Below are 27,005 nucleotides of genomic sequence, written 5' to 3'. Positions count from 1 at the left end.
GAGTCATCTCTCATGCTGTGCCGTAGAATCCTCCCTTGGCCCTTGCTCCCCTCAGCCTGGGATTTGCATTGATACTTTGGGAACCAGAGCCCTGTGGCTTGCTGCCTGGTAAACAACCAGTCTCACTAGGCTCCCATGAGCATTTCTCAGAGTTAGGGTAAAGTGAATTCACTCACATAGACAGAAAGGACATGGGTCTGGAAAGTCTGGTGTGTGCTACTATGGTCAAACTGCTTCTCTGTGCCTCAGTTTCCCTCTCTTAAGAAATGGGGATAGTGCTATGGAGGAGGAGGTTTGACAAGACCTTCTCAGAGCAGCCTGTGGGCAGCCAACGAGGTCTAGGGTTGGCCCTCCATGCTTAGTGATTCCATTTCCCCTCAGCTCAGCCACTGTGAAATGGCTCTTTTCAGCTGGGAGCATTTCTTCTAAAGGTGACACTGGGTCTGGTAGCACAACCTGAGCCTAGGATCATATGACCCAGCCAAGCCAGGCATTCATGGGGTAATGGCCTCATTATGCGCTCCCTACCAGTCCTCTCCCGACCCACTTCCATGCATTCACCACTTCTGCTCCCAAGTAGGATGGCTCTCAGTCCTCCCCCTTGCCATCTCCACAGGCTTGATGAAGGGACTCTGCAATGCTGGCGCCCTCTGGTGTCTGCTTGAGCCCAGATCGACAATTGATTCATCACAATTATTATTACTAATTATTTGTATTGCAGTAGTGTAGAACAAAAGGACGGTGCCTGCTCCTATCTAAGTAAATTTTAGATCATTAGACAATTATTCTCATCTGACCTCAAACCTGTTGCCAAAAAGAGGGTAATGAAAATTCAGTAGCCCAAGCACAAAATCTACTTGCCTGAGGGCAATTACAAAAATGGTCTCCCCACTCCCACCCTAACCCAAAAAGTCCCTGTCCTGGAGAAATGGATGAAGAGGGTGTTGCAGCCTGCAGTAAATGGCAGCTGACAAGCAAGGTTATTAATTATTTTTGTTGCGATTCTAATAGGGTCATTTTGAACCCTGCTCTACGTTTAGATAGCAAGATGAGTAATATAATCTAGCCGCTTTGGAATTATGAATGGGGAAACTGAAGCACAGAGAGGCAAAATGACCCGCCTGAGTTTGCCACGCATTTGGGATCAGACACAGAGTTCCTAATTCTCAGTCCCATGTCTGCCTTTTAGTCGTTTGCAGCTATGCTGCACCTTTCACTCCACAGTGCTGCAGAATTTCTACACACAGAACACTCCTGAGATGCCACTGCCTCTTGGGTGGAGCATGGTAATGAGTTCAGGGGGCACTGAGGCAAATGCCAAGCACCAGGGGATTTTAAGTCTTTGGATGCATGGGGATTGGTACAACTGGTGACGCTAGGAACTGTGAAGCTGATGCTTAGGAGCTGAGCCATTGCCAGGAGTAAGAACAGCAAGTGAGAGGCCTTCCAAACCCTGCAGGGTGTCAGCCCATCATCAGCTAGGCCCACTCCCCAGTTCATCTCCTGCCCTCCTCTACAACCTCCCTGCTTTATCCATCACCCTCCTTTACAACCCCTCCCTGTCTTCCCTCCTCTCTCCCACCCGCTTTCCTGGTCCCCTCTTTTCTCCCTGTGCCTTCTCCTTCTACCCACCCCCCACTTCCCTCTTCCCCTATGCCCTCCCCTCCCATCCGCGCCTGCCCTCCCAGTGGTGCTTAAACAGTTTTTAGAGTGGGGGTGCACTGCCCCTTGCCCGTCTGCACCTCTCACCACCCCCTACAGCTGGGGCCGGGAGCAAGGCTGTGGCTTCAGGAGGAGGGGCCTTGGATAGGGTAAGGGGGCCGAGGTGGGGGCCACAGCTGGGGGAGGATGTGGAGCCCTGGACCGGGGGCGGGTGTGGAGCCCTGGGCCAGGGCCAAGGCCAGGAGCGGAGCCCCAGCTGCGGAGCTGGCAGCCTGGACCCTGGGTGCGGGGCCAGGAGCAGAGTCCTGGGCACGGGACCGGCAGCCAGGACCCCACGTGCAGGGCCAGCAGCTGGAACCCTGTGTGTGGGGCTGGCAGCAGAGTCCCCAGGTGCAGGGCCAGGAGCCAGGACCAGGGCCAGCAGCAGAGCCCCTGGGCACGGGGGCAGCAGCCAGGACCTGGGGCTGGCAGCCGAGACTAGCAGCGGAGTCCCTGGGTGCGGGGTCGGCAGCTGGCCGGCAGTTGGGACCCCATGCAAAACCTGGGGGTGCTGCAGCACCCCCTGCATCCCTTGTTCCTGCACCTATGTGCCCTCCTCTCCCCTGCTTCTCCTTCCCTCCAGGTACCCTCCCCTTTACCTCTCCTCACACTACACACTCCCCTTACCCCTTCATTATACACACTCCACTCTCATCCCCTTTTCCTGCTTGCCTATGGGCAGGGACATAAGGAGGCAAAGTAGAAGGGGATGAGCGGCATAGGGATGAGGTGGTAAAATATGGAGGGAGCATGAGGGCATATGGATGGGGGACAGCGGGCATAAGGGGGCACATACAAAGGGGGTGTAAGAGATGCATTTAGGAAGTGAGGGCATGATGTGCAGAGAGGGAGCATGGCAAGGGGCATGGGGATGTTAGGTTTGCAGGAGGGGGCCTCAGGTGGTCAGAAAGGGACATGGGGCTTTGGGGAAGGGGCATAGAAAGGAGGTATGGGTTGCTGGGGGCATAAGGAGGGGAAATGGGGGCATCGGGGGGGGCATCAGGTTGGGAGAGGAGATCCAGGGACGGGGCATGAGGATTCATAGATTCATAGTTTTAACCCAGAAGGGAACATTAGTCTGACTTCCTGTACATAACAGAACATTAAATTTCATCAAGTTACCCCTGTACCGAACCCAATAATTTGTTGTTGACTAAAGCATCTTCCAGAAAGACAGCCAGTCTGGATTTGGAGACATCAAACGATGGAGAATCCCCCACTGCCCTCAGGAGTTTGCCCTCCTCACCCATCCCCACTGTGAAACATTGGTGCCTTATTTCTAATTGGAATGTGTCTAACTTTAACTTCCAGACATTGGTTCTTACTCTGCCTTTCTTCACTAGCCTAAAGAGCCCTTTAATACCTGGGATATTCTCTTCCTGAAGGTGCTTATACACTGTATTCAAGTTACCTCTCAATCTTCTTTTTGAGAAGCTAAATAGATTGAGCTCCATAAATCTCCCCTATATAGCATTTTCTCCAGACTTTGAATCATTTTTGTGGTTCTTTTCAGCACCCTCTCCAATTTTTCAACATCCTTTTAAAAATTTGACCCCCAAACTAGAGGTAATACTCCAATGTCACCAATGCTGTATATAGAGGTAAAACCATCTCCCTGCTCCTGCTCACTACTCCCGTTTTATACATCCAAGGATTGCATCCTATTGGCCCTTTTTTTTACTCCAGCATCAGACTGAGAGCTCATGTTGAGTTGTTTGTCCACTGTGACCCCTACATCGTTTTCAAAGTCACTGCTTTCCAGGATACAGTCCCCTACTCAGTAGGGATGGCCTGCATTACTTTTTCCTAGATGTATAACTTTGCATTTGGCTGTATTAAAATACATTTTATTGGAAGGGTCCCAGCTTACCAAGCAATCCAGATTGCTGTATAGGACTGTCCTCCTCGTTCCACTCATCATACTACTCCAACAATCTTTGCATCATTTGCAAATGTTATCAGTAGTGGTTTTATATTTACTTGTTCCAGGTCATTGATGGAAATGTTGAATAGCATTGGACATAGCAGGAGTGGGGGGGGGGGGTGTAGGGAAAGGGTGTTGAGATGGGGCCAGGGGCATTGGTTTGGGGTGAGGTGTCATAGGAAGGAGTCAAAGGGGCATTGTGTCAGGGTCTTGGGGACATTGGGTCTGGGGCCACAGGAAGTGTTGGGTTGGAGTCAAGGGGCACAGGGAGCAGGAGCAGCAGATGTTGGGCTGGGGTCAACGGGGCATTGGGTCTCAGTTACAAGGACTGTTGGGTTGGGATACAAGGAGGGGCAAGGGGCATCAGCATCAGGAGTGTGGGGAGTATCTGGTTTGGATCAAAGCATGCGGGGAGAACTGGATCAGGGTCAGGGGCATAGGGCAGGGATGTAGGAGCCCTGGTGGGCCAGGAGACATGGGGGCATTGGGCAGGGCACAGGGAGGGGTGTCCTGTCAGAGCACAGGGGGTGTTCAGTCGGGGTCAGGGGGTGCAGGGAGGGGCAGGATGTGGGGGAGTTGGGGCGAGGTCAGGGGTTACAAGGAGGCAGCACAGGGCGGGGAGATATTGGGGAGGGAGCAAATATAGGATGGGGGACAGAGTGGAGGGTTCATTCACCCCATAGGGTGGGGACATGGCCAGAGGGGAGGGGGGGGCTTAGGCAGAGGGAGCGGTCTCTCTTGGCGCCCCCATTGATGTGGAGGGGTGCTGGGCTCTCACGCGACGGCCACTAGCCAATCAGAGGATCGCTGTCCTCGCGCCGACCGTTGGGCGCGGGCTCGACCGTTAAGCCACCCCCCTCCCCGCTTTTGCGCATGCGCACGAATCTCTCCCTCGCGCGCGGGCGAGTTCTGCGCGGTTCCGCTCTTGCGCAACATGTCCCTCCCTTTCGCCGTAGTCCTTTGGCTCCGCGCCTGCGCAGAGCATTCCTCACTGCCCCCTTGCCCCTTCCCTCTCCGTCCGCGGGTCCCACGCAGGCGTAGTGTGTGCCTACCGACCGTTTTCTGATCCCCCTTCGCCCCCTCCCCCCGGTGGGTCCCCCCTCCCGCGGATTTGTGAGGAGTCGGTGGGGTCCCGCTTGTCGCCGCCATGGGGGTGAGTGAGGTCAGGGTCCCCCAGCCCCGGCGGAGGGACCAGGCCGGAGAGGGAGGGGAGAGGCCTGGGGTCAGGCCTGGGGATCCATGAGGGTTCTGTGAGGAAGGAAAGGTGCAGGTGGTCCTGGGGGGAATATCCATGGAGGGGTTCTGAGGGGGTTGGGGGTCCATGGAGGGTGTGAGGGAAGCCCATGGGGTGTCACTGAGGGGGGTCGTTGCGGAACCAGGGATGGAGGAATTGGCGGATCATGAAGGGGGAGGGTGTCTCTGGGGGAGCACACATGACGGAGTGTCCATGGGGGTGCATGTGGGGGGAGGCCGGTGAGAAGGGGCTGGGGTAGGTCCATGGAGGAGTCTGAGGGGGGAGTTGGGAGGCCATTGGGGGGGGTCCTGTGAGGTGGGAGCTGGAGGCGGGTCTGTGAGGGGGTAATTGAGGGGTCCAGAGAAGAGGTTGGAGTGTGACTGGGCGGAGTCGGGGACAGGGAGGAGGTAGGTTGGGTTTTTGGGATGGAGGAGCTGGGATGAGTCCATTAAGGTAGTCCAGGGAGAGAGGGTAGGACCTGGAGGGGGTCAACATGGGTGGAAGACCTGAGGGAGGAACTGGGCATGGTCCATGGAGGGGATCTGGGGAGGGGAGGTCAGTGTGCGGGGAGAGCAGAAAGTTGCAGAGTCTGCAGATCTAGGGAGCAGAGATGGGAGATCAGTGAAGTGGGAGCTGGGCAGTTCCTTGCAAATGGGGAGACCTTGCAGGGAGCTGTGGGGACAGGGAGAGGGCCTCAGTGGGATAAGGGGGAAGTTGTGGATAAATGGTGAACAGGTGTGAAGAGACATAGAAGGGAGGGGGTGATGATCTACATCCCCCTTGAGGATGGGAGGAGGTCATGGAGTGGGGGTCTGGATTCCCCTCTGATGGGAGGAGGCCATGGACTGTGCATTTACCTCTCTGTAAAGGGTTCTGGGGGTTGTAATTCTTCCCTCCAATTTATCATCATATTCAAGCCCTGCTCCCAAACACCGAACCTACCCCAAAGTACAAGGTGGCCATAGTGTGTTTGTGTGTGCACGCATGCATGCACACGTGCCTGGGCTGTACATATGATGAACATACAATCTAAAGAACATCTATCAGTAAATGTGTGAGAGATCCTGGCTACACTGCACTACTGTCAGTTCTCTCAATGGATGGCATGACATCTAAGGGTGTGTGCTGGGTGTGTGGACTGCTGGGTTCTAGCTCTTGGAGGAGAGTGGTGTTGAGATGGTTAGAGTGGACCCTATTTGCAGCTCTGGGATGGGAGCTGGGTCTAGTGGTTAGAACAGAAGGGAAACCAGGGACTAGTTACTTGCTGTGTGATATTGAGTCCTATCACTTCTCCTGTGTGTGCCTTAGTTTCCCCATCTATGTAATGAGGAAAATTCCTACTTCACAGCAGTGAGGAGTTGGAAAGTGATTTGAATGCCACTATTGAAATGGGCTAAAGAAATGCAAAGTATTGTGAGCCACAACAAATTCTCTTCAGATCTGCTACTAAAGATTTGTCTGCACTCACATTATGCCACTTTAACTGTACCGGTATATTAAAGCAGTACAACCCCTTATTGTGGATGTAATTAGACCAACACAAACATGTTTCTACGGTAGAGAGTGTTGCCATGTGGGAAGGGAAATAAGCTATACTGGTATAAGGCACATTTGTTGCAGTATAATTGTGTCCACTCTGCACTTGTACCTGTAAAAAAAAAAAAAAAAAAAAAAAAAAAATCACAACCCTAATGGAGAGGGTTACACTGAGTCTAAAAATATTAATGCAGATGGGAGGATATTTTTTGGAGCAAGCTCAAAAAATACCAGTTAATTTATTATTGGATTTCTGTGCTTTAACAATACCTTTCCTTGTCAGGTTGCTCTTGTATATTCTGCCCCAAAAGTGGCATCAGGTTTTTGTGTTTGAATGAGATCCAGGTGTAAAGTTTTAGCGCATCAATCTCTTTATTTAAAACCAGATAATGTAGTTCTTTCTGCTCGCTGTCCACTTCAGAAGTGCAGTACTGAAGGGGAATAACATATTAGCTCAGGTAACATAGCCCCGACAGCAAGCTCTCAGAAACAGTTTGCTCCAGATACTCCTGAACTGAAATGCTTTGATTTTTCTCTCCCTGGGACGCAACCACATGTATGGTGAAGATAGCTCAATTTTAGGTGAGAGGCTCATGCTTCAACATCTGTGGTGGAATGAGGACTTTTGTGGGTGTTGGTCCCATGAGGAGACGTGGTTTTTGGTGCTATAACCAAGGAATCTGTTCAGCATTTTAAATTCTGACTCTCTCCCTGCACCTAGTTGTATATTGGGACCCAGAGTCTATTTAAAAACACATACATCCCCCAACTCTCAGCAATTGAAACCCCTCAAAATACACTTTATGAAGCCCATTGGAGTCTTTATTTTCATTGGCCTCTAGTTGTTATAGTGGTGTGGCTGTCTTAAAAATAGACTGCTGAGTTATTTAATTCGAAGAAGAGGCTTCTGCATGTGAGCCATGTTGACTAATTTTTCATGTGAGTTCTAAATGCTAGAGCATGGCATGGAGTCAGGTCTGACTACTGAGTTGTATTCCTAGCTCTAGGAGAAGTGTGGCCCATGAGTTAAAGCAGGGAGTCAGGATGCCTGGTTTCTATTCCCAGTTTTGGAAGAGGTGTAGGGTGCAGTGTGTTAGGACAGTGGGGCTGGGAGTCAGGACTATGGGGTTCTATCCCTGGGTTTGGGAGGGGAGAAGAGGAAGTGCTTAAACAGAAAATCCTGGGCAGTTTGTTTTTCTTTTGGCTGCATTTTTGAAGTGTGGTAGTGTCTCTTCCTTCCCCACCTTTCCAAATAAATAACTCCTCTGAGTGGTAAATGGTTTCTGAGGTGAAAAGGTGTTCAATCTTTATTCTAAAATTGTGTTCAAGATGTATGTTTGGTTCTGACTATAGCTAACTTAGCAGAACGCCAATTAACTTCAACAGCAGGGCTGATTGTAGAAGCAACTTCGGGAAAGTTTAAGGTTTTAAATATAGGTAATTCTTGAAGAAACAAGCTAGGTTAACTCCAGCACCCACCCCAAGCGCTATCCTGTGAGTTTAGACCACTTCAGCATTTGCAGGGTTTTCAGTCATAGTGCATCATCCCTGCTGTAGATGTTCCTATCTGCGAAGTATCAAAAATTGAGGTAAGACTTTGCTTGCAGATCCCTGATTTCTAGGTGACATGATTCAAAGAGCAGTGCGGTGTTGCTTCCTCGTTTAGATCACTTCAAGTTCAAGCATTGCATAGATGCCTTGTGTAATTATGCTTGGTGCCTTCTGGAAGCATCAGATAGTGGCTACTGCTAGATACATGATACTGATATGTGACCTTAATCTGGTCCAGCAACAGACAGGATTCTAGCTGGCCCAAACCATCTGTGTAACATTGAAGCTGGATTTTGCTCATCAAAGCTTGTCCTAGGTCTTCCTGAAGCTGTGGTAGATCACACTGGAGTTGAATACTTCCATGGATGAGCTATTTCCTCCGCAATTGGTGCCATGTGTTTTTTGGCACCACCCTGCTTTTCTTTAGTGTCACACAGGTGTTTATTTTTCCTGTGTTTTGTCCCAATAAGCATTTATGGCTGGCCAAAGGGAAATCTCTCCCTTGTGCTCCACTAACTGGATGGCTCAGGAGATTGGAAATGAGTCTTACTTCTAGGTCATCAATTCCCATCTGGCCCTGGGTCAGGAGCAACTAAAAGTCATTCCCATCCGATGGCCTTTTGGTAGCCCCTGTGTAATTATTTGCTGATCTCAGTCTGGTCCCCAGTGAGCAAATTTTCACATTATAGAAACAACCTCCGGCATTGGCGCTTGGCCTCTTTGCTGAGAGGCTGAAGATTAATTAAGCCATTTCCCTCTTTCTCCTAGTACCATGATGGCTGGAAACCATGTGGGAAGCTTGCCTGCTGCTATCCGTAATCTGGGAACAGACAGAAGATTGACTATGCCAAACTGCACTTTCTCTCACAGACACACAGCTTTAAAAGTTATCTCTCTGCATTAGAATACGGATTATCTCCAAATGAGAGAGTGGAGAATGCAAGTTATAGTGCAGTCCAGTGTAACTTCAGTACTAAAATAAGGGATAGTTAAGGGTGAACTTACCTCTTGCCATAATGATCTTTTAAACTACTGGCAATCTTGCCCCAACTGGCCCCAGTCAGAATGGATAGCTGTTAAGTGAAATAAGTGCTGAAGTTTGCTAATCAGGACATGAATCTGCCATGAGCCCATGCTCTCAATTCAGTGGGAGGAGTTTTGAATCAATCATGGGTGAAAGGGAGCTCATCCCAATCAAAGTCTTTTTCCGCATCCCCAAGGAAAGTACCCATATCTGCTTTCTCTGGTGTCAGGCAGCATATAAAGTTGTGCATGCAAGGGAGTAGGAATTTTCTCAGCGTCAGGGTTTTGGGTTAAACAAGCAATTTCAGGAAAGCAACTTTCAGTCTGGTCTGTGCAAAGAAGGTTCACGAGACACTCTGCTGCCATGTGTTTATGTAGCTTGCTGCCTGGCAGCTTTCCTGCCTCACTTCCCCTTGGTTCATGTGCAGACTGAACATGTTTGCCAGCCACATGTCAGGAGAACTGGTGTCCTGATTTGAACTTGGGTGGTTTATTTTTTTATGTGAGCATTAAGGTTAAGCATAGTACTGGCTCACACTCACCAGTATTTAGTGACTTGCAGACCCAGCTAAACTTTCAGCACTGCAGAAAACAAATGACTTATGGCAGCATTTCCAAGCATGATTGCAGTAGGGTGAGTAGTGGAGCAGAGTAAAATTACTATTGTGATCCCTAAGTGGTGACCTGAGTTAGATTCCCAGTATTGATCTGCTCTACAAATCACCAGTGCTATGGGGAACAAGTGTTTTATGTCTCATAAAGCAGTTTCTTCATCTGGATGATCAGCTCCAAAGCAAACGCTGGCCAGGATGCAGGGCTGCATGTGCAGCAATTCCGAGGCTGTGAAGCAACCACAAATCCAACAGACTGTACAGCAACAGCTGTGCTAATTGCATAGCTCATCTTCCGCCAGATGTCATTGTTTGCCTTTCTCGTCTTGTACTGAAAATCTATTCAGTAACTATGCTTCTGTAGAGGTGTGTGCAGGGCTTCCCTTTAAAGAGTGGCATTTCCCAAATCTTATCCCAATGTAGTGCTGTCCCTGAAAGTCTCCAGCAGTGCCTGGCACATGTTTCATAAATATTAAAAGATAGTAGTTTTTAATTTTAAAAAAAGGAAAACTTTAAACATGGATATGAATGAAGTCTAAATGAGTTACATTAGAGAAAACAAGTTTCAGAGTAGCAGCAATGTTAGTCTGTATTCGCAAAAGAAAAGGAGTACTTGTGGCACCTTAGAGACTAACAAATTTATTTGAGCATAAGCTTTCGTGAACTACAGCTCACTTCATTGGATGCATTCAGTGAAGTGAACTGTAGCTCACAAAAGCTTATGCTCAAATAAATTTGTCAGTCTCTAAGGTGCCACAAGTACTCCTTTTCTTTTTAGAGTAAACAAGTAATTTCTTTTGGTTTGGGGATACAGGGTGGAATTATTTGATAAATTCCTAAAATCAAACTGGTTGTGTTTCATGAATCTGATCCTTAGATTATGGTTTTTCATGCCTGTGGGTCTCTGTTAGTGAAAAGAGTGTTTCTGCTCAACCATTTGTGGGCAGTATTTTAAAATAAAACTAATATAAAATATTTGCATTGATAGTTCAACCAAAAAAAAACCCCAACAACCCACCTTGGTATAAAACAGTTTTCATTGGAAGCAGCTATAAAATGGCTTTTTAAAGTCCCAAGTCTGAATTTCTGTGGTCTGTGTTGCAGTAACTAGAACGGTATTGCTGAACAATATCTGATCTGTTTCAGTCATGAAACTTGGCGTGACGTAGGGATGGGCAGACAGCAGCCACTGGGCTTCGTTCTGCAGTATTGCGTGCAGCTGTCCTTTAATGCCCTGTGGAGACTACAGATCTCCAAGTGCGCTAGTCTATCTTGATCAAAGCAAATGACTCTTGGACCATTGCATGCTGAGATATGTAGTTCCTTTGGGCCAGACTGGAAGATTGCCACCACCCCTCAGTTTTATGCCCATTATAGGTAGTGCCCTTGAGTTCAAGACAAGGTGAGGGTTGTCCTGCTGTAACCCTGAATCATTCTATTTCAGAGAAAGTCAAGTAAAGCCAAGGAGAAGAAACAGAAGCGACTGGAGGAACGGGCTGCCATGGATGCTGTTTGTGCTAAGGTAGAAGCAGCCAATAAAGTAAGTGTCTCCTCTGCTCCTCCCCTCAAACAAGCGTTAACTCCACCCTCTCATCATATGAGGACTAGCTGGCCCTGAGATGTTTAATGGGGTACACAGAGACTGATGGTAGAGACCCAATCTCCCAAATATGTTTGGGCAATTGAATAGCTCAGAGGATTAATATTCGGGGATGAGGAGCTTTACACCTCCAGCTTGTTGTGACCTAAAAGTCACTACAGTCTGGTGGCCGTTCCATGATACGTGTGAAATGAGTTGATGGATCCCTGTTACAAAAGCCGCCATCAACGCTGACACCAGTGTTGGCAGTTTTCTCAGAGACTAGGCATTGAAAGACTGGAGATTGAAATGCCACCTTTCTACAGAGGGTCCCTACACATCAGGAGTGGGGTCCTTGTAGAGTTATGCAGGGGGGAGAGGCAGTGTTGTCTAGTAGATAGAGCACTGGCACTTGGGAAACTTGGGCACAGCTTGGCCACTGGCATGCTGTGTGACCTTGGGCAAGTTGTGTCCAAGCTCTGTGCCTCAGTTTCTCCCTCTGTAAAATGGGGATGATGATACTGATCTTTGTAAAGCGTTTTGATATCTATGGATGAAAAGTATTCTATCTGAGTGTTTTTATGGAAGAGAATACACTGTGCCACTCCTACATTCTATGGATAGATGGACTCTCCAGGGCAGTTGCTCTCTAGTAGTTTTCTATAGCTCTCATTGCCATATCTATGCACTTCCAATGGTAAATTAAATCTATAGGGTGAGGTGTCTATCGGACTTCATGGAGTCTTCTGCTCTTCTCTCCTTAACCAAAGAAGGAGGAGAGGAAAGATGGTCTAGGGCAGGGGCAGTCAATAGGCAGCCTGCGGGCCAAATCTGGACTGGGAGACACTTGAATGGACTGCAAAATCATTGTATTTACTTACTATTATCATTACCGTCATTGTGCTGTGAAAAATATTTCTCTGGAGTCTGGACCTTGACTATATCTTGACCAAGAAATATGGACTTTGACAAAAAATAATTGACTACCCCTGGTCTAGGGGTCAGGAAAGTAACCTGGGAGATCAGGGTTCAAGTCCCTGCTTGTGATCTTGAGCAAGTCACTTAGGCTTTGTCTACACTGATACTTTCATCATTAAAACTTTTGTCAGTCAGCGATGTGAAAAAACACCCCCTGGACAACAAAAGTTTTAACAACAAAAAGCACCGATGTGGACAGCACTTCGTCGGCGGGAGCCATGCTCCTGGCAACAAAGCTACCGCCCCTCGTTGGAGGTGGTTCTATTTTGTTACTGGGAGAGCTCTCTCCCAGCGAAAAGGAGTGGCTACACAGCACACCTTACAATGGCACGGCTGCAGTTGCACAACCTCACCATTATAAGGTGCGCAATATAGACATAGCTTTAGTCTCTATGCTTCCATTGCCCATTTGTAAAATGGGGATAATAGTAGAGGGGAGTTGTGAAGATAAATGTATGAAAGATTGTGAAGCACTCAAATACTATGGTGATGTGGGGGACACCTACCATAGAAAGACATTTATGTATCTTAATTTTCCTCCTGCCAGTGATTTGGTTCACCCCAGACTAGCCTGGAAAGGGTTAACAAGGCTCAGAAGGAGCCAATTAATGTGATAGGCCACTCCTGAAGGAGGATTAGTCTTGATAGGCAATCCCTGATTGAGGATGGAGCCCAGGGAGCAGGCAGAGCTGGTATAAGGCCAGTGAGGGCAGAAGGAGACTGTGGTGTGGGAGCCTGCAGTCACTCTCTGGTCCTAGAGAAGGAAAAGGAGAAAATCCATGGGGAGAGTAGAAGCCCTGGGATTCTGTCCCTGAGGAAAGGACTTAACCAGAAAGGTGGTGGAGAAGGAAGCCTGATAGAGGGGGAGTAGGAAAAGGCTCCGGGAAACAGCAGTCAGGTTTGGGACAGTGCAGACCTTGGCCACTGAGTCGAGCGTCCCTGAGCTAGAGCTCAGACTAGTGGGTGGGCCTCGGTTCCCCTACCAGCCACTGGAGAAGTGGCACAGTCTGGGCAGTGAATTGGAAGACTGCCTGAGACATTTCATATGGAGAGACTTTGATGCCCCAGAAGGGGGAAACCACATAGTGACCTGGCCGAAGGGCCAAGCCACAAAGAGAGAACACCCTGAATCATGAAGAGCGAGAGTACCCCAAATCCTGGAGTGTGAGAGGGGACACGGCATGAAAGATAGATGGTGGGAGTATGAGACCAGAGAGGTATCAGACCAGGGAGTTCTATTCTCCAGATGCAGCCACAAGTAGACACCCCAGCAGTGAGTAAAGAACCCCTTTACAGTGCCAGTTATGGAGAAGATCAAACGTGCTTTTTCTCGGAGGAGGATCCCTGAAAGTGGACAGACTGCAGATCACACTTTTTAATCTCCTATGGACACTCATTCCTCAGCTGAACTCCCACGACCAGGAGTGCTCTATGCGCTTTTTAAGCCACATTGTCCCAGAGAAATCCAGCTGTCAACACAGGTCATGAACAGGGATGAGAACCCCTATGTAGCTGGCATTATTTTGCAAGAAACTGTCAGCATATCATGTAGCACACTTGAACTTAGACTATGTCCATACTGCAGTTGGTGTGTGTGATCACAGCATGTGTAGGCTCATCTGAGTTAGCTAACGCAGGTACCAATAGCAGTGAAGTCATGACAACACAAGCTTCAATGTGGGGTGTACAAGCCCACCTGGGCTCCTGGCTATGCACTCGGCCAGCTGTCCTGCACTAAAGTCCATTCTGCTATGGCCTCACTGTTGGTACCAGAACTAGCTAGATTAATGCTGGCTTGGGTATGTCTATACATGCTGCAGTCACACCTCTGAGTGCAATGTAGACATACCATAAGTAGTTACTAATGTTCCTTTTTACAGTCCCACTTATAGGCAGAATCCCCTTTTCCATTGCTTGAAGTATACAGCCATTTAAACAAGTATGCCTCAGTGTATATTTTCACAGATCAGTGTTAAATGAAACACAGAAGGGTGATTACAGTCCTTCTATATTGTGTCTTACACAGATGGCTGTCAGTGTAATTGCCTATCTGCCTACCCTGAATTCCCCTTTAGTTTCAGGTAGATGCACTATTTTTTGTTCTGTTTTGATCCTAGAGGATCTCCGAGTCGATCGCAATCTTTGGCGGCACAGCAGGGCTGCCGCTAAGACAGGCTCCCTGCCTGCCACGGCCCCACGCCGCTCCTGGAAGAGAAGAAGCCAGCATGTTCCTGGGGGCAGAGGGACGGGGTCTCCCTCCATGTGCTGCTCCTGCCTGCAAGCACCACCCCCGCAGCTCCCATTGGCCAGAAACGGGGAGCTGTGGCCAATGGGAGCTGCGGGGGGTGGTGCTTGCAAAGATAGCCAGCAAGTGGAGTCAGGTGGTGCCTGCGCCCACTCCCTGGGGCCGCAGGGGTGCATTGGCCCCTTCCAGGAGTGGCGTGGGGCCGGGGTAGGCAGGGAGCCTGCCTTAGCGGCAGCCACACTGCACCACCAACCAGGAGCCACCAGAGGTAAATTCTGCCCAGCGGGAAGCCGCACCCCAGCCCTGAGACCTCTCCTGGAGCCAGCACCCCAAACCCCCTCCTGCACCCCAAGCCCCAGCCCTGACCCTCTCCCAAAGCCAGCACCCCACCCCCTCCTGTACCCCAACACTGCCCCAGCCCTGACCCCCCCTTCCCAGAGCCAGCACCCTGTACCCCCTCCTGCATCCCAACACTCTTCCCTAGTCCGCAGCCCCTCCTGCACCCAAACGCCCTCCCAGAGCTTTCACTCCTCACCCCCTCCTCCTCAACCCCCTGCCCCAGGCTCAGCCCAGAGCCCCCTCCCACACTCCAAACCTCTCGGCCCCAGCCCAGAGCCCGCACCCCCTCCTGAACCCCTACCCCAGCCCAAAGTGAGTGAGGGTGGGGGAGAGCGAATGATGGAGAGGGGGACAGGAATGGAGTGAGTGGGGCAGGGCTTTGGGGAAGGGGCTGGGTAGATCCTGGGTTGCCCTTAAATTGAAAAAGTGATCTTGGGCGTAAAAAGGTTGGAGACCGCTGGTCTAGTGGTTATGCTGTTAGCCAGGGATATAGGAAATTTGTTCAATTCCCTACTGTGTTGCAGGCTTCCTCTGAGACTTCAGGTAAATTACTCTATTCCTCGGTTTCACCACCTGTAAAATGAAGGTAACACTGCCCTGCCTGATGGGTGTTGTGACGATAAATATATTACAGATTGTGAGGTACCCAGATACTATGGTAATGGGCACCATGTAAGTTCCTAAGGATATGTCTACACTTCAGCAGTACAGCTATGCCGCTGTAGCGTAGATTCTTCCTACATCAACAGAAGGGGTTTTTCCCATCAGTTTAGTTAATCCACCTCTCCAAGAGGCAATAGCTTGGTTGATGGAAGAGTTTGGTTGATGGAAGGCGACCAGCTTGGCTTAACAGTGAAATCCTTGCTGATCTTAAACACAAAAAAGAAGCTTACAAGAAGTGGAAGATGGGACAAATGACCAGGGAGGAGTATAAAAATATTGCTCGGGGATGCAGGAGTGAAATCAGGAAGGCCAAATCACACTTGGAGTTGCAGCTAGCAAGGGATGTTAAGAGTGACAAGAAGGGTTTCTTCAGTATGTTAGCAACAAGAAGAAGGTCAAGGAAAGTGCAGGCCCGTTACTTAAATGGGGGAGAAAACCTAGAGACAGAGGACGTGGAAAAAGCTAATGTACTCAATGCTTTTTTTGCTCTGTCTTCACGAACAAGGTCAGCTCCCAGACTACTGCACTGCGCAGCACAGTATGGGGAGGAGGTGACCATTTTCTGTGGAGAAAGAAGTGGTTCAGAACTATTTAGAAAAGCTGAATGAGCACAAGTCCATGGGGCCAGATGCGCTGCATCCGAGGGTGCTAAAGGAATTGGCGGATGTGAGTGCAGAGCTATTAGCCATTATCTTTGAAAACTCATGGCGATCGGGGGACGTCCCAGATGACTGGAAAAAGGCTAATGTAGTGCCCATCTTTAAAAAAGGGAAGGAGGGGATCCGGGGAACTACAGGCCAGTCAGCCTCACCTCAGTCCCTGGAAAAATCATGGAGCAGGTCCTCAAGGAATCAATTCTGAAGCACTTAGAGGAGAGGAAAGTGATCAGGAACAGTCAGCATGGATTCATCAAGGGCAAGTCATGCCTGACTAATCTAATTGCCTTCTGTGATGAGATAACTGGCTCTGTGGATGAGGGGAAAGCAGTAGACATGTTATTCCTTGACTTTAGCAAAGCTTTTGACATGGTCTCCCAAAGTATTCTTGCCAGCAAGTTAAAGAAGTATGGGCTGGATGAATGGACTATAAGGTGGATAGAAAGTTGGCTAGATTGTCGGGCTCAACGGGTAGTGATCAATGGCTCCATGTCTAGTTGGCAGCCGGTATCAAGCGGAGTGCCTCAAGGGTCGGTCCTGGGGCCAGTTTTGTTCAATATCTTCATTAATGATCTGGAGGATGGTGTGGATTGCACCCTCAGCAAGTTTGCAGATGACCCTAAACTGGGAGGAGAGGTAGATCGCTGGAGGGTAGGGATAGGATACAGAGGGCCGTAGACAAATTAGAGGATTGGGCCAAAAGAAATCTGATGAGGGAAATCAACAGGGACAAGTGCAGAGTCCTGCACTTAGGACGGAAGAGTCCCATGCACTGCTGCAGACTAGGGACTGAGTGGCTAGGCAGCAGTTTTGCAGAAAAGGACCTAGGGCGGGGTGGGCAAACTATGGCCTGGCTGATTGCCTCTGTGGTGCCGCAGGCCCAGTGCCGCTCTCAGAAGCGGCCGGCACCACGTCCCTGCGACCCAGGGTGGGCAGAGGGCTCCGTGCGTTACCCTTGCCTCCAGGCACCGTCCCCTGCAGCTCCCATTGGCCGGGAACGGGGAACCAAGGGCCATGCAGGGACATGGTGATGGCCGCTTCCCAGAGTGGTGCAGCGTGGGGCCAGGGTAGGCATGCAGGGAACCTGCCCTGGCCCCGGTGTGTGCTGCTGCCACCCCGGAGCTGCTTTAGGTAAGTGGCGCCGGGCTGGAGCCCAAACCCCTCCTGCACCCCGCCCCCCAACTCCCTGCCTTGAGCCTCCTGCTTGCACCTCGCACCTCTCCTGCACCCCAGCTCCCTGCCCTGAGGTCCCTGCTGCACCCCAGCTCCCTGCCCTGAGACCCCTGCCGCACCCTTTCTGCACCCCAACCCCTGCTCTGAGCTCTCTCCTGCAGTCCACACCCCGCCTGCATCCCTGCCCTGAGCCCCCTCCTGCACTCCACACCCCTCCTGCATCCCAACCCCCTTCCCTGAGCCCCCTCATACACCCCTCCTTTGCCCCAATCCCTTGTCCTGAGCCCATTCCTGCACACCGCACTCCCTCCCGCACCCCAACCCCCTGTCCCAGCCCTGCATACAATTTCCCCACCCAGATGTGGCCCTCGGCCCAAAAAGTTTGCCCACCCCTGATGTAGGGGTTACAGTGGACGAGAAGCTGGATATGAGTCAACAGTGTGCCCTTGTTGCGAAGAAGGCTAATGGCATTTCGGGCTGTATAAGTAGGAGCATTGCCAGCAGATCGAGGGACATGATCGTTCCCCTCTATTCGGCATCGGTGAGGTCTCATCTGGAGCACTGTGTCCAGTTTTGGGCCCCACACTACATGAAGGATGTGGAAAAATTGGAAAGAGTCCAATGGAGGGCAACAAAAATGATTAGGGGGCTGGAGTACATGCCTTATGAGGAGAGGCTGAGGGAACTGGGATTATTTAGTCTGCAGAAGAGAAGAATGAGGGGGGATTTGATAGCTGCTTTCAACTACCTGAAAGGGGGTTCCAAAGAGGATGGATCTAGACTGTTCTCAGTGGTACCAGATGACAGAATGAGGAGTAATGGTCTCAAGTTGCATTGGGGGAGGTTTAGGTTGGATATTAGGAAAAACTTTTTCACTAGGAGCGTGGTGAAGCACTGGAATGCGTTACCAAGGGAGGTGGTGGAATCTTCCTTACAGGTTTTTAAGGTCAGGCTTGACAAAGCCCTGGCTGGGATGATTTAGATGGGGATTGGTCCTGCTTTGAGCAGGGGGTTGGACTAGATGACCTCCTGAGGTCCCTTCCAAGCCTGGTATTCTATGAATTATTCTGTCGATTTAGCCATTTCTGCAGCGTGGGTTAGGTCTACCTAACTATGTCCCACAAGGCATGAAAGTTTTCCCAGTCCTGAACGATGTAGTTAGGTCGATCCAATTTTTAGGTGTAGACCAGGCCTTAAATAAGAGATATAGAAAGACAGTGGATTTTTCTTGTTTATACTTGGTTTTGACTGTAGAATGATAGAGTCCAGCCTCCAGTAAGGCTGTGTATGGAACCAAGCAATTAAGCCATCATGAAGAATGTAGTCAAAGACTACAAGGAAGCTAATGTGCAAGAGCAGCAGTAGTTACTGTAGCACGTAGTGAGGGGAATGCTGTGTCTCTAAACATGAATGTGGCTGTGAGACACACTAGTGTTCTGCAAGCAAAGAAGGAGACCAAGATGTGCCATATGCCACTTGCTGACTGCCTGACCTGTGCCTGTACTATGGTGCCCTCGGTTCTCAGAAATGCTTTCCAACTTGGCTTTTAAACTCAGCTAATGGTCTAGAAAACGAGTTGCACCCTGTAAAGTCAGCCCATGAGTTACTGTTCTAGCTGCAGAATAAGCTACTGCTCTGCTCCTTGCCATGGTGCTGAGCCCTCACTCATTCATCTCTGATTGCCGTGCATAAAGAGAATCCAAACAATCTGTGCGAAATACCCGCTCCTTCCGACTTTCTGCAGCCTACTCTACTACTCTAATACCCCAGCTTTCCCCTGTCACGGGAAGGGAGCTCCTTTTGTAATTGTGGTCTGATCAGCCAGTCTGACTGCTTTTGAAATAAGGGAGGGTTAAGGAATATGGTTTGTTGGAGTGTTCATGTGGGGTGCACAATAACGCTTCTCAGGTGCTGGGGCAGCTCAGCTGTTGTTATTGAACATAGATAGACCTATTGAAAGAACAAAGCTCCTCTCTTGTTTTTTCTGAACAGCTGAAAGCTCCTCCCCTCTTCCCCCTCCAAGGCATCTGTGCCTCGTTATATAGACAAGGGGGCTAGCGATCCTTCTCCAGAGCACTTCAGGAAGCAAGGTAAAAACAGAGTCTTAAAGCTATGAAAGGAGGAGAATCATGAGCGGAGGCAGACACCCTCTATTCACCCAACATCACTGTAGTTTGACCACTTCATGTGCATTAACATCTCATTTTCTAGGGTGTGATTTCTCTTTTTTTCCCCTGTAGCTTGGAGACCCCTTAGAAGCCTTCCCAGTGTTCAAGAAATACGACAGGAATGGGTGAGCAAATGCTCCTTACTTAGTCCTTCACAACACTGTGGTCCAGTGGCTAGGGCAATGCACTGGGACCCAGGACACCTGAACTTTAATCCCAACTCTGTTACTAGCCTGTTGTCTGACCTCAGGAAAGTCCCTTCGTCTCTCCATGCGTCAGTTTTCCCTCCCACACTTTGCTTTTTTATACTGTGAGTTCTTCAGGGCAGAGGCTCTCTCACCATGGACCTGTGCAGCACCTGGCACAACGTTCCCCCATCCCAGTTGCAGGGTGTGTGTGGGTGTGTTTTAGATCCATAATGTAGCTAATAAAAATAAAGCTTGTTGAGCAACTTTGAGGTAGTGAGAGGAAGATAAAGCCAGTGTTGATGCTAGGACGGGTTGTGAAGTAAAATATTAATACTAAGTATTTGTCCTGTCTGCTAATGCCCCTTATTTTCTCTGAAAGATGAGGTTTCAGCATAGAGCGAGAGAGAGAACTTGGTTTCAGTTGTGGGGAGAAGTAGATTCAACTGGGCAGCGGAAGTGTTGGGACTTTAAATACTAGTAGTGTGTTATCCGCAAAAGGCCACAGCTGAAGGGTGGGGTCAGCACTGTGCTGAGCACTGCATGGGCCTCATCAGAGACAGTCCCTGCCCCAAAGGGTTTCCAATCTAAATAGCCAAAGGAAAGATTATTCTCCCCATGTTACGGCTGGAGGAACTGAGGCCCAGAGAGGTTCAGTGACTTGCCCAAGGTCTCACAGGGAGTCTGCCACAGAGCTGACAATTGACCTGCAGTCTCCTGAGTCCCAGCACAAGGCTAGCCTTTGTCTATCTTTTCTTCATACCCATAATGCTAGGCTGAATTCCTGGTGCCGGGATAGTACAGTGCTGAGTGCTTTAGATACATAAATTCAACAGAAACCTCTTTTGCTTACACGTAAGTGCTGAGGTCAGAATACAAATCCCCCTCTTCATCATCTGTGGCTGACTAGGCTTCTCTGCACAGTAAGTGTGACCCACTGGTGAGCATGTATGACAGATCCCTCTGTGTGCCTGATCTGCGCAGGAGAGGAGTTTGCTACAGGCCTAGCTAGGGAGCTTTGGTTGTTTAGCTCAAGCTGTAACAGCCCGTGCTTTGAGCTGTGGAGGTCCCTGGTACAATCTGACCAGCCAACTTAAAAGCAAGCTGAAATTACTTGGGTATCTTGGTGCATGGCTTGCCTGGTGCTAAGTGCTGCTTTCCCATCTCTCTTTTCACAGTTTAAACGTCTCCATCGAGTGTAAGAGGGTGTCGGGCATGAACCAGGCTACAGTCGACTGGGCTTTCGAACTAACCAAAACAAATATGCAAACTCTGTAAGTCCAGGCCAGAGTGGGGGACCCTGTCCTTGGGGCAAGTTGGTGCTACATGATTTCTGAGGACTCCAGTATCTGTGGCTGCCAGGAAGTAAAACCTCCTGCAACTGCAAGGCTACCAATGAGAACCGTGCACCAGGCGCTGGGGATATTGTGAAGAAGTGCTGCCCCCTTCCAGAATGCACACGTCCTGGCAGATGGTTTCCTAGGCCATTGTAGAATAGCCACAGGTCCCACAGGCTGTGCTTGGAGTATTGTGCTGCTAGGGATAGTTAATGTGATCAGCCTTGCATGGGGGAATGTGTCCCCTCTTTCATTCTAGACAGAGTTCTGACTGGACTAGATGACCTATCGAGGTCTGTTCCAGTCCTACGTTTCTATGATTCTAAAGCAAATTTTATTCTCTGACCTGTGTTATACTGGATGGCATACTAGATGATCTAATGCTCCCTTCTGGCCTTTAAAACCTGTGGATCTATCAAAATCCTGCTGTGGGTTCTATACTTTAGGTTGAACCAGAATACTACCTAGCCCCAGAGTATTGCTGAATCTGTAGGGAATACTGGGACCCCCAATGACAGGGATATGGCGAAAGTATCTCCTCATTCTTGATCACTGTCTAAAAATACCTACAGGGAGAGCAGATAGAAAAGGGCCCTTGAATCCAGCTGACAATGGCAGAATGAGATCCAGTGTCTGGGAACTGAAGCTAGACAAAATCAGGATAGAAATAAGGTGCAGATTTTTAACAGGGAGGGTGATTAACCGTCAGAACAAATTACTTAGGGATACTGTGGATTCTCCATCAGTTGGAGTCTTCAAATCAAGATCACACGTCTCTTACTAAAAATGACACATTCTCAACTTTGCTGGATATATGAATCCATGGGTGAGATTCTCTGTCCTTTATTATGCAAGAAGTCTGGCTAGGGGCATGCCTAGATGAACAAGGCAAGCTGGGGTGTAAATCTATAGCACTCCAGAATGCTGCACCTTAACTGTCCATATGGACCATGCTGCTGTACACTAAAAGTTCCCTAATGCGCTTTGCATAATTCAGTTTGAAACAGCAGCAGGTCAAAGTGCGCTTGGAAACTTTTTAGTGTGCAGTAGCAGGGTCCACCCGGACATTTAGGTTGTGGCCCTCTGGAGTGCTGTATATTTACACCCCAACTTGTCTTGCAGTAAGCATTTGTCTAGATGTGCCCTAGATTATCATAATGGTTCTTCTGGCCTATGAATTTTCTCATCTGGATCTCTGTAAATGGAAGGGACCAGCAGTAGAAATCCTGAGAACAGTGTATGCAGGAAGGAAGGGGACCAGAGTGCTGGGACCATCATGCTTTCTGCAGAAGGAGCATTGAGCTGCCCTTGTTCCTCTTCTCCCTCCCTGCAGGTATGAGCAGAGTGAGTGGGGTTGGAAAGACCGGGAGAAGCGAGAAGAGATGACAGATGACAGAGCTTGGTACCTGATTGCTTGGGAAGATAGCTCTGTCCCCGTGGCGTTCTCACACTTCCGGTTTGACGTGGAGTGCGGGGACGAAGTCCTGTACTGGTATGTGTCCTAGTACCTGCTCCCTTTGTTTGAGGAATAAGCATTGCCTTCTGCCCATCTCTCCTAAACAGAGAGAGAGTAGGGAAGTGTTTTGACACAGCATGTCAGTGGCAGAGCCAGAAGTAGATCTCTGTCTACCTGAATTCCAGTCCAGTCCCCTGTCAACTAGATTACACTGCCACCCCTTTGCTGCATTCCTTTGTTTGCTCCATGAGCAGAATGTGCCTCTCTTGGATTCACCCTCATCTATAGGCCATAATTGTCATGTCAAGCTCTTTCCTAAGAGGAAAGGGTGATGTTGCTGGCCAGGGAATGGTTCTCTATTGCTTTTGCCCCCTCAAGCAGTGTGATTTAGGGCTTAGACCAGTGATAGTCAGACTGAGGCTCGTGAAACACATGATATTAAAACACTGTGTGATTTAATAATTTATCAATCTAAGTTATTAACCAATCAGGAGGCTTTTACTGTGTTATTAATCAATTGTAGTTGATAAAATAATACTTGCTCAGTCATTTTACTTTGAAAATTATATATATGTATATAAAAACCTAAATAGTCCCTCCATCATACTGTTTAAATATGGATCTATAACACTATAGTAAATGAAACAATGAATTCACACTACTGTGGCTCTTTTGGGTAATATTGATTGCTAATTTGGCTCCTGAACCACTGAGGTCTGAGTATCACTGGATTTAGACACAGGACTGGGTGTTGTGTTCTAATCCGGGTTCTAATCCTGTCTTTGCTACTGATTTGCTGACGTTCCCCTCTGTGTGCCTCAAACACTCCTCTACAGAACATGGCTGATGCCTGCTTGCTGCAGGGTGGGCTGCAAGGCTGGTTTAACATTAGAGAGAAACTTCTGGCTGAGATACTTAATGAGATGGAGAGTCAATGAAGCAGAGAGTTACGGAAAGGCTGGTCTCTCTTATACACAAGGGTCTCACCCCAACAATGGTGGGACTGGGGTTCAGAGATTGACTGGAATGAGTCCACTGAGGGTAATTGTGAACTGGATCCTGAATTAAATGGGGAATTTTTTCTGTGTGTTGAGGCAAGTTGTGGTGTTTTGCATCTGCTAGTGTCTGCAGAATAAAGACATGAAGAAGTTGAGCAATACAGGTATATCATGGGTGTGTGTAAGCCCTTGTGTGATGCCTGCAAATTTTCTGGCTGCATGGATTTCAGGATGTTGCACGTATAAGATCTTGAAACTTCATGTAGTAAGGTATTCGTTTCCTCTCCCCTCCCACTTTCCTCCCAGCTATGAAGTGCAGTTGGAAAGCAAAGTCAGAAGGAAAGGTCTTGGCAAGTTCCTCATACAGATTCTGCAGCTCATGGCAAACAGGTGAGTTGCAGTTCTACATGGCATGTAAAGTCTGTTTTGAAATAATTGTCAGTTTCATAGCCTTCAGTTTAAAGTGTGAATCAATTTGTTTAGTTTATCAAAAAGAAGATCAAGGGGAACTTTTGAAGTACCAAAGGTTCCTTTAACCTAGTGGAGAAAGGCAGAACAAGAACCAATAGTTGGAAATTATAGCCAGACACATTCTAGTTAGAAATAAGCCACCAATTGCTAAATAGTGAAAGTGATTAACCATTGGAACAAACTCCTAAGGGAAGTGGTGGATTCTCTCTCTTGATGTCTGCAAATCCAGACTGGCTGCCTTTCTGGAAGATGCTTTAGTCAAACAAGATATTGTGCTCAATACAGGGATAACTGGGTGAAATTCTCTGGCCTGTGCTATACAGGAGGTCAGGCTAGATGTGGCTTAAACTCTATTACTCTATATAATCATAACATCACACAGTAAAAGCAACTAGTACACTGTGGAAAAGCAAAGACTGTTGGACAACCGTCTTCTCACATACTCACCCCTAAACTTACAGGGTTGCTGTCCTGTAACTTTTTTTTCCACAGTATGTGTTTTTTCCCCAGGGATCACTGAGCTCATAGTGTGTCTGTCTGTCTGACTCCTGATCAGAATTGCTCAGTTGATGAGAGATCCCCCCCTCCCCCCCATACTGCCAGTATAGTAACCTGACTGTGGGATCTGACAGTCAAGCTGGGTCCTCTGCAATTTCCACCTCCTCACAAGTGATAAGCATTCTGCAATTGGACTGTCGCTAACAATTCGATGGAAGATGCATCAGCAAACATAGACTCTAATTCCTCTCCCACAGCCAGGCCCCCTCTTTCAGGGCCCACAGGAGCATAAAATAGTAAAAGAAAACTTTTACCCCACCAAGTGCTCTCTGTCTCTTTGGAGTCAGAGTTGCTAAACATAAGGAAATATCATATCTTTAATACGGCCATGCTTCAAATGGCACATGTCCAAAGGGTCAGTTCTGGTTAGCTTGGACTAAAATTTGGATTTTAATTTCTTTGAATCTATGAATAAAACTTTTTGATAGATTTCAAGGCCAGAAGGGACCATTAGATTATCTAATCTGACCTGTTGTATAGCACAGGCTGGAGCATTTCAATCAGTTACCCCTGCGTTGAGCCCAATAACTTGTTTGACTAAAGCATCTTCAAGAAAGGCAGCTAAACTTGAATCCATCAAGAGATGGAGAATCCACCACTTCCCTTGGTAAAGTGTTCCAAAGTTAATCACCCTCATTGTTAAAAAATTTGTGAAATCAAATCGTAGGAAAAAAGATTCAATGAACAAATTGTGTGTTGTCATAGTGTGTGCATCTGTATAAATAACATTTGTAGCCTGAGGCCCATGTCCTGCAAACACATAAGGCCTTGGCTATCTGCACAAGTTGTACTGCTTTCACTATACCAATGTAGTTAAAGTGGTACAACCCTCCTAGTGTGGATGCAGTTACATTGGTTTAAACGGGCTTATACCAGTACAGCTATTCCTGTCTGAGCAAGGTAAAAAGCCATATCGGTTTAAGACACCTTTATACTGCTATAACTGCATCCGCATTAGGGGTTGTACTGGTATCATGGTGAAAATCACACCCCAGCCTGTTATGATAAATAGCTCCTCCAGATGGTGCGCTCCCCTATGATTATGCATAGGAACGTCGACTACTTTCAAGAAGTGCTTGATGAGAAAGAACAGTGTATGTGAAAGAAGGAATAAAATGTGAATGTTGCAGTTTTGGCTCTCTCCTCTTATACTTGAATGGTGAACATAACAGACAGTTATATTAGTAAAACTTTTAAGTGTAGACCATGCCTTAGGCATGTCTTGTCTTTGAGTTGTCCTGTTGAAGTCAACAGGAGAACTTGCACCTGTAAAGTTCAGCATGCATATAAGTGTGTATAGAGTCAGGCCTTGAAATGTGCTTTTCAGCATTTGAATCCCAATCTGAACTCAACGGAATGGTGCCGAGTGCTGGGAACCTGGAAGTGGCACTGACAGACAAACAAGATTGAAAGTGACTAAGACTTGGTCTACACTACAGCATTAGGTTGATGTAAGGCAGCTTACATCAATCTAATTATGTCAGTGTACACACTACAGCCTTATTGCTGCTGATGTAAGTGCCCTACTACACTGACATAGTAACTCCACCTCCAAGAGAAGCATATGACTTATGTAGGTGTAGTTAGGGTGATGCAACATCCGTGTAGATGCTGCCTTACTTATATCAACTGTTGGCTCTCATTCTTGTCAACTTCAGGGCTCCAGCATGGAGCCATGAAATTGACAAGAAAGCTGGGCTGTCACCCCGGGGTGGGTGGAGGGCTTCAGTTAGAGCCCGGCTGACCCGTGGGCCTCTGCTCCCAACCAGGCTGCGCCCGCCCTGCTCAGAGCCATGCTGCCCCCCAGGTCACAGCTCCCGCAGCCCAGTTGCTGCCTGGGCTCTCAGCTGGGCTGCGTCCACTTGGCTCTTCACTCCCAGGTCAGCTGTGCCCGCCTGGCTCCCCACTCTCAGATGGACTGTGCCCTGAGCTCCCTGTAGGGGGCCGAGCGGCTCCCCGCAGTCTCGCGGCTTCCCCCAGGATCATTAGGTGTCAGTATTACTTCGATTCCTTTTGTATTATTCCTTTGACGCTGACTGCTGGGCCTCTCTCTTGCCTTTCAGCACACAGATGAAGAAAGTCATGCTAACAGTATTTAAACACAATCATGGGGCCTATCAATTCTTCAGAGAAGCGTTACAGTAAGGAACTTACCCTAACTCTTGCTTTCCTGCTCTCCATGCGGGGAGGCGGGTGGGGGGCAGCCTGTTATTTATTTAATATGGCAGTACACTGACTGCTCCGTCATTTCCGTTTTGTAACACGTTGTTCACACAACTGTCTTTCAGTGCTATGGCAACGTTACGCTAAAGGGGAGAGGCCGTGGGGACAGTAGACTAGGATGGATGGGAATGGGTGGTGGTGATAAGGACGGGTGCACGAGGACCTGGCCATCTGCTCTCTACTTAAAGGCAGCATAGAGAGGTGGGTTTTCAAGTCTCTCTGCTTCCCTTGCTTATTAGCAGCCTTTCTTGCAAGATATCGTCCACCCCAAGTGACACAGAGGTAGCTCCATTGGAACTGAATTGCATTAACTATAGCCAACGCTTGTTCCCTTGTCAGTTGAGCTTTCTTGTTATTGTCTCTTAACTATAGGTGCAGAGGAGGATTGTTTTAGCT

At 48.5% G+C, this 27,005-nt stretch overlaps 1 protein-coding gene across 6 annotated transcripts in view; it reads left to right on the top strand.

Annotated features, from left to right (window-relative positions):
* The first annotated feature begins 4,510 nt into the window (after positions 1-4,510).
* NAA40 (N-alpha-acetyltransferase 40, NatD catalytic subunit) overlaps positions 4,511-27,005 on the top strand; it is a 29,696-nt gene continuing 7,201 nt past the window's right edge. Inside the window, exons 1-9 of one of the 6 annotated variants that reach the window (XR_006292163.1) lie at positions 4,571-4,778; positions 8,715-9,603; positions 11,025-11,120; positions 19,454-19,506; positions 20,745-20,840; positions 22,237-22,395; positions 23,664-23,747; positions 26,450-26,527; positions 26,675-26,810. Coding sequence is in view for 5 of the 6 variants with exons in the window: in XM_043551064.1 (XP_043406999.1) it covers positions 9,565-9,603; positions 11,025-11,120; positions 19,454-19,506; positions 20,745-20,840; positions 22,237-22,395; positions 23,664-23,747; positions 26,450-26,527 (605 nt within the window). In the remaining variant the exon portion in view is untranslated. The other 5 variants (XM_043551064.1, XM_043551065.1, XM_007070321.4 and 2 more) reach the window with 5 other exon arrangements.

The sequence above is a fragment of the Chelonia mydas genome, chromosome 7 (assembly GCF_015237465.2).
Source record: "Chelonia mydas isolate rCheMyd1 chromosome 7, rCheMyd1.pri.v2, whole genome shotgun sequence".
NCBI classification, from domain to species: Eukaryota; Metazoa; Chordata; order Testudines; family Cheloniidae; genus Chelonia; species Chelonia mydas.
Note: the sequence above shows the minus strand (reverse complement) of the source record. Positions and strands in the feature narration are given on the sequence as shown.